The sequence below is a fragment of the Triticum urartu genome, chromosome 5A (assembly GCF_056163025.1).
Source record: "Triticum urartu cultivar PI428250 chromosome 5A, HENAU_Tu73, whole genome shotgun sequence".
In the NCBI taxonomy this organism is placed as follows: Eukaryota; Viridiplantae; Streptophyta; class Magnoliopsida; order Poales; family Poaceae; genus Triticum; species Triticum urartu.
In genome coordinates, this window is record NC_141877.1 from 451,482,384 (window position 1) to 451,489,407 (window position 7,024).

Here is a 7,024-nt window from a genome sequence, read left to right on the forward strand (position 1 = left end):
CGTTTGCTAGAGTTTTTACAATGTCAAGTATCTTTTCCTTAGACCATGAGATCATGTAACTCCCGGATACCGTAGGAGTGCTTTGGGTATACCAAACGTCACAACGTAACTGGGTGACTATAAAGGTAGACTACGGGTATCTCCGAAAGTGTCTGTTGGGTTGACATGGATCAAGACTGGGATTTGTCACTCCGTATGACGGAGAGGTATCACTGGGCCCACTCGGTAATGTATCATCATAATGAGCTCAAAGTGACCAAGTGTCTGGTCACGGGATCATGCATTACGGTACGAGTAAAGTGACTTGCCGGTAACGAGATTGAACGAGGTATTGGGATACCGACGATCGAATCTCGGGCAAGTAACATATCGATTGACAAAGGGAATTGCATACGGGGTTGATTGAATCCTCGACATCGTGGTTCATCCGATGAGATCATCGTGGAGCATGTGGGAGCCAACATGGGTATCCAGATCCCGCTGTTGGTTATTGACCGGAGAGTCGTCTCGGTCATGTCTGCTTGTCTCCCGAACCCGTAGGGTCTACACACTTAAGGTTCGGTGACGCTAGGGTTGTGAAGATATGTATATGCAGTAACCCGAATGTTGTTCGGAGTCCCGGATGAGATCTCGGACGTCACGAGGAGTTCCGGAATGGTCCGGAGGTAAAGAATTATATATAGGAAGTGCTGTTTCGGTCATCGGGACAAGTTTCGGGGTCACCGGTATTGTACCGGGACCACCGGAAGGGTCCCGGGGGTCCACCGGGTGGGGCCACCTATCCCGGGGGGCCCCATGGGCTGAAGTGGGAGGGAACCCAGCCCAAAGTGGGCTGGGGCGCCACTCCCCTAGGGCCCATGCGGCTAGGGTTGAGGGGAAACCCTAGAGGGAGCGCCCCCTTGCTTGGGGGGCAAGCCCCCCACCCTTGGCCACGGCCCCCCTAGTAGATTCCATCTACTAGGGTCGGCGCCCCCCCTAGCACCCCTATATATAGTGGGGGAGAGGAGGGACTTCATACATCAGCCCCTGGCGCCTCCCTCTCTCCCCGTTACGTCTCTCTCTCGTAGTATAGGCGAAGCCCTGCTACTGTGACGCCCTGCATCCACCACCACGCCGTCGTGCTGCTGGATCTTCATCAACCTCTCCTTCCCCCTTGCTGGATTAAGAAGGAGGAGACATCTCCCGTCCCGTACGTGTGTTGAACGCGGAGGTGCCGTCCGTTCGGCGCTTGGTCATCGGTGATTTGGATCACGTCGTGTTTGACTACCTCATCCCCGTTCTTTGAACGCTTCCGCTCGCGATCTACAAAGGTATGTAGATGCATCCGATCACTCGTTGCTAGATGAACTCCTAGATGGATCTTGGTGAAACCGTAGGAAAATTTTTGTTTTCTGCTACGTTCCCCAACATGCAGAGCCCACCCAAGGTCTTTCCGGGTGATGCCAGGCGATCCAAAGCCAACGCAGACAGAGCGCTCTACCGAAGCGCTGCAGGTCGGGGATGCCTAGGCCTCCCTGCTCTGTTGGGGCACACACCGTCGGCCAATTGACCTTGCAACTGGCACCAGTGATCTCTTCGTCTTGGCGCCAAAGGAAGCGACGCCTGCACTTGTCGACCTCCCTGGGGATCTTCTTTGGGACACGGAGGACGGTGAGTGCGAAGGTTGGCATGGCGTTCAACACGCAGCGGACGAGCGCTCGGCGACCTGCCATCGGCAGCAGCTTGCCCTTCCATCCCGCTAATCTTGCCTTGATTCTATCGATGATAAACTGGAGGTGAACGAGGCGTAGACGGCCCGTGGTGACCGGGAGGCCTAGATACCTAATGGGGAAGGGGGCGACCGAGCCCGCAAAACCCTGTAGCACCTCCCCAATGTTGATGCTTCCGCAACGGATGAGGGAGACCGTCGATTTAGCTGGGTTGATGCGGAGCCCGGTTGCTCTTCCGAAGTCACCTAGAATGTGCAGCAGGGAGTCGACCTCGTCGCGGCTAGGTTTTAAGAAGATGACGACGTCGTCAGCATATAGGCCATGAAGATTGTAGGATGTCTAAAAAAATCGTAAAGATTGTAGTGGCTAGGGCGGCTTGTATGCTAGCCTTTCGTCGTGGGTTTGAGACTTGGCGACCATAGTTTTTTGCGTTAATTTTCACTATGTAATAATAGGTGGGACCCACTGCTCATAGATTCAAAAATACATATAAGTTTGTTATCCATATTAGGCATTCGAACGTGAAAGAGTGGAGTGGCTAGACCGGTTCGTGTTCTAACTTTTTTGTGTTAATTTTCGCATCTACTAGTAGTATAGTGGTTGGCTTTTTCCGCAAATAAAAATGCAAGGGGGTTTTGTGCAAAAAATGTCACGATGTTTGGCTTTTTCGCAAATAAAAAATACAAGGGCCTTTTGTGCAAAAAAGCGTCACCCAAGCGCCATCACTCAGTGATAGTGGGGCCATACACGCGGATACTCCCACATACACGATTATGATCGTATCTGCACACTTAAGTAGAATTGAAGTTACTGCAATTTCATATTTTTAAAGTTTTAAAACCAAACTAAGCATTAAGCGCTAGTTCTATGACTCTTGAAATCATTATTTGTTTTTGTAACCATCTCTCTAAGCATCTTGCACTATCGCTAGCTAATCTTTGGAGAATCAACAAAGAAGCAAACCTTAATGCAGCCTTTGGCAATCAAAGTACCAGAGGCATCAATTTCTCTATTATTCCTCAACAATTAGCAATAAGCAGTAGCCAGACCTGAAACCATTCTTGGGTAGGCACAGAACTGCGACACGACCAAACCTATGTCAAGCATATGGATCGCTCCCACACCAGAGCTCCCGTGAGACACCTACAGGCCTACCGTAGAACCAGGTTCAGAAGTCCAGCACCCGGAACGGCGCGACCTGCTTCTCCAGCGGCGGCCGCCCGCCGTTGGCGACGCGGCAGTTGCGCCGGATCTCCCCCTTCCTGGGGTTCTGGAGCTCGCCCAGCTTGACCATCCCCTCGATGAAGGCCCTGAAGAAGGCGTCCTGGTTCTGGCTGAACTGCGTCACCACCCGCCGGGTCCCCTCGTTGTCGGAGAAGAGCGTCTGGTCGGAGTTGAGGAATCCGCGGAGGTGGACCAGGTCCTTGAAGTACTGGTTGTCGAAGACGACCGGGGTGGCGTCCAGGCCGCCGGTGACGTTCTGGTCGCCGGTGAGGGGGCAGAGCGCGTCGAGCGCCTGGCCGTAGGCCGGGTCCATGTGGGGGTCGGGGCGGCCGGAGCCCGACTGGTTGTAGAGGCGGAAGACGATGGAGAAGCAGCGGGCCTCGCCGATGGAGTGCGAGCCGGAGAGCGCGACGAGGTCGGTGACGGTGAGCTTGTAGCCGGCGAAGAGGCGGATGAGCGCGCTCGCGTTGGCGCGCGGGCTCGGCATGATGTTGTCCGAGTCCTCCTGGCTCGCCGTCAGACTGTCCTCGCGCCCGAGCCTCACGTCCCAGTTGGGTCCACCAGTCTGCGAGACGAGGAAATAAACAATTCAGAGTCAAACCAAGTCAAAATATTGACTCTATTGTTGTTGTTGACGTTGTATTCTGGAGTAATTATCAATCAAAACTTGCCAAGTTAACCTCTTAACTCCTACAATTTTCACTTTCTGAAACAAGTTTAATTGGTGCTAAAATATAATGAAATCAAGACCCATTAGTGATGGTGCAGCGCTCTTTTATATTCAAGCAATTCAGCTGCTTACTGTACTCGATGAATCGATCCCTCCATCAACTCTATGCGACCGAGAACGTAACAACGACAAAATGGAAACAGAGCTAAAATACGCTGAAAACAAATATTAGCTCCATGGCCTGAACCAATCAAACACCCGGATGAATCTCAGTGAGAAGATGAACGCCACGCATGGTTGGCATGGCGACACGCGCGCAAAACAACAAGGGAGCAGGCGAAGTACTAAAACGATCTTCATTGCAGCAGCGGCAGCATTATCGTCTGATTCTGATCCGACAGAACGTGTGTGAGACACAGAGGAGGCAAAGGATCTCTTGTGGACCAGCCACGCACGAGGCCCAGCCCCATGCTATCCTACTCTTGTCCCTCGTCGTTCTTGGCGCAGGGACCGGCTCGACAGCACCGGACGGGGTACGCCTGTCGGCACAGAGACGTCCAGGGTTACTATACCTGTAGCTGGGGCCGTCGGCCCTTCCGCAGGCTAGGCCACCTCGCCTGGCCGTTTCCGGCCTCGTTAAATGCGCCTGCCTAGGAGTCGTGCAACGCTGTCTAGGCACGGCGGCAACCTACGCACGAAATCAAATTACAGAATAAACTGTTTATGAAACTATTTCACGCGGCTAACCTTTTTGTATGACGCCCGACACGAAGGCACTACACTACACTGGCGTTACACGCCTGGTCAGCGTCGCACCCGTGTGATCCGAAAATTACTAAATCGGTGTGCAGCGCCTGAGAGCTAGTCGCCACACTATACAGTGTAGCGACTAGCTTCTAGGCGTTATACTAGTGGTTGCTTCATTTTGTAGTGCAGCGCCTAGCTCTCAGGCACTGCACAATGACTTAGCAATTTTTAGATGGTCTGGGGTACAACGCTGGTCAGGCGTGTAGCGCCTATCTGTGAGGCGTTGCACAATGTAATGTAACGCCTTTGTGTCGGGCGTCACACAAAAATGTCAGCCACGTGAAATAGTTTCACAGGCAGTTTATTTTGTGATTTGATTTTATGTACAGGTCAAATTTGTCAAATTTGCCAGGCACGGCAGGATGGACGCGGGGGTGACGCTGACGCCATTCCAGCCCGATTCTGGTTCAGTGTGGTGGTTACGGGGAGCAAGGGGCGCCCATGCGTCAGTCCCTGTCAAAGCATCGCGCATCCGGTTTTGTTTGGAAATATTTACGACTCACCATTTCAGAAAAACATTAAAAGGGGGGCATTAACATGCTGCCCATGAACGTTTCTGGCAAAAATTAATGCCAAATACTGCAAGTGGTTACCGGAATAAAAGTCAGTGCGAAGATAAGCGATTCTCGATCGCTCGTTGTGCCGTCAACAGTGTAGGAGCTCCGAACGAAGTGGATGCGCAGGATTTTTTTTTATAAATAAAAAAGGCAAGGAGAAGACGGTGCGTGCGAGAGACGCTGACCACAGGTAGGAGTAGGCGGGGCCGCTTGCGACGACGGTGACTAGTGTTGCCAGCCAAGCACCAAATAGAATTGCCAAAAATTAATGGCAGAGCACTGATACGCACAGCACTGAAGTACTCCTATACTACTAGTGGACAAAAAGGAAATTAATTAAGGCAATTTTGACCCCAGGTTTCTCTCAGTTTCTTCCCCCTTTTCCATTTTGAAAGACCGGGCCTCTGGAGTCTGGATTCTGGAACCGAAACCGCCGGCAGGTCGGCCGGGGCAACAATTAATTGCACAGGAAACGCCAGGCAATGGAATGGAATGATGGAACCCCATGGGCATCGGCCTCGTCCCCGTCTCGTCTCGTGAACGACGAAAAGCAAGGGAGAATCTGCGCCGTGGCTGCGGCTACGGGGCACGGCACGGGTTACCCGAGCAGCCAGGTGCGGGGGGAGAAGGCGGCGCACGTACCAGCACGACGGCGTCGCGGGCGGCCATGATGATGATGTCGGCGCAGGAGACGACGCCGGGGCACTGCTCCTCCAGGGCGCTCTTGACCTCGTCCACGACCTCGAAGGAGCGGAGGGAGTTGATGTTGGAGAGCGCCTCCTTCTCCCCCGCCATCGTCGGCGTCGCGTCCATCAGCACCGACCCGTCGCATCCCTGGCACAATTAATAAAATCGCCGCCGAAACCGATCAGAGACCTGAGACTGAGACCACCACGCGGCGGCAGCAAGCAGAGCGCGCGGCGCGACGGGGATCGATCGCGCATGTTTGAAGAGAGCAGAGGCGACTCACGTTGACGAAGCAGTCGTGGAACTGGAGGCGCATGACGGAGGCGACGCTGCGGGCCTCGCGCGCGAGCGCGCGGGCCATGACGCGCCGCACGATCTCCTCCGCGCGGGGGCACGTCTGCGCGTAGTACCCGACCCTGAGCTCCCTCACGGCCGCGTCCGCGCGCGCGAACGCGAGGCACAAGGCGAGGGCGAGGAGCAGGCCGACGCGGGGCGGCGCCATGGCGACGGGCTCGATCGGAAGGGGGCGAGGGAGGGAGGGAGAGAGGGTGGGGCGTTCGATCTGGCTACCGGATTCTGCTCTGCTCTGCTCTGGCGTGGCAGCGTACAGGAGACGGACACCTCGCGAGGCCCCCGGCCGGCCGTTATATAGAAAGCGGAGGCGGCCAGACGGGCCGCTCGGTGCAGTGCAGGTAGGTGAGGTGCGGCGCGGCGGTGTGGGCGGGTCGGGCGGGCGGGCGTCTCGTGGGCTGGCTCTGAGCCGTCAAAAATATCCGGCGGAATGGGGCGCGGTGATAGGATGGCACGGCCGGCTGTTTGTTTGGCTTGGCTGTGGGGGAAAGGGGAGCATTGACCGACTTTTCGTTGTGCGCCTCGGCATCTACCGATGAGCACCGTGGTTGGTTGCCACGTGTCGGGACCGGAGTGATCTTTCTTCTCGTAGAGTCATGCGATGTTTATCACTCATCGGGAGCACCGGTGCATCCACTCACGCTGCAGGGGGAAGTCAAGGAGGAAGAAAACTTAGCGCACACACTGAAAAAACGACGTGGACGAACCATCCCGAATAAGGGCAGATTTTCCGGTCCCCCAGTCAAGCAGTGTTTACTTGGACGCACTGGCATATTTTGACTTGTACTCCCTTCATAAATAAATATAAAAGTGTTTGGATCGCTACTTTAATAATCTATAAATGCTCTTATATTACTAGCATAGTCATGGTGAGCCCATTATTTGCCTTTCTCTTTTTCGGTTATCTTTTGCGGATTTTTTGTTTTGCAGGTGCTTTTTTCAGTATCACTCCAAATATAAATTGGGTTGGATGAGTGAAAAAAATGACTCACAATCTCAACCGTGAGTAACCATCGATT

General features: G+C 54.0%; 1 protein-coding gene across 1 annotated transcript; it reads right to left on the bottom strand.

Annotated features, from left to right (window-relative positions):
• Nucleotides 1-2,673: 2,673 nt before the first annotated feature.
• On the bottom strand, nucleotides 2,674-6,363 carry LOC125509629 (Peroxidase superfamily protein). The gene is made up of 3 exons (XM_048674646.2): nucleotides 5,938-6,363; nucleotides 5,610-5,801; nucleotides 2,674-3,498 (listed from the first exon to the last, which is right to left on the bottom strand). Exons 1-3 carry the CDS (start codon nucleotides 6,154-6,156, stop codon nucleotides 2,878-2,880), a joined length of 1,032 nt encoding a protein of 343 aa, XP_048530603.1. The 5' UTR covers nucleotides 6,157-6,363; the 3' UTR covers nucleotides 2,674-2,877.
• Nucleotides 6,364-7,024: the final 661 nt, after the last annotated feature.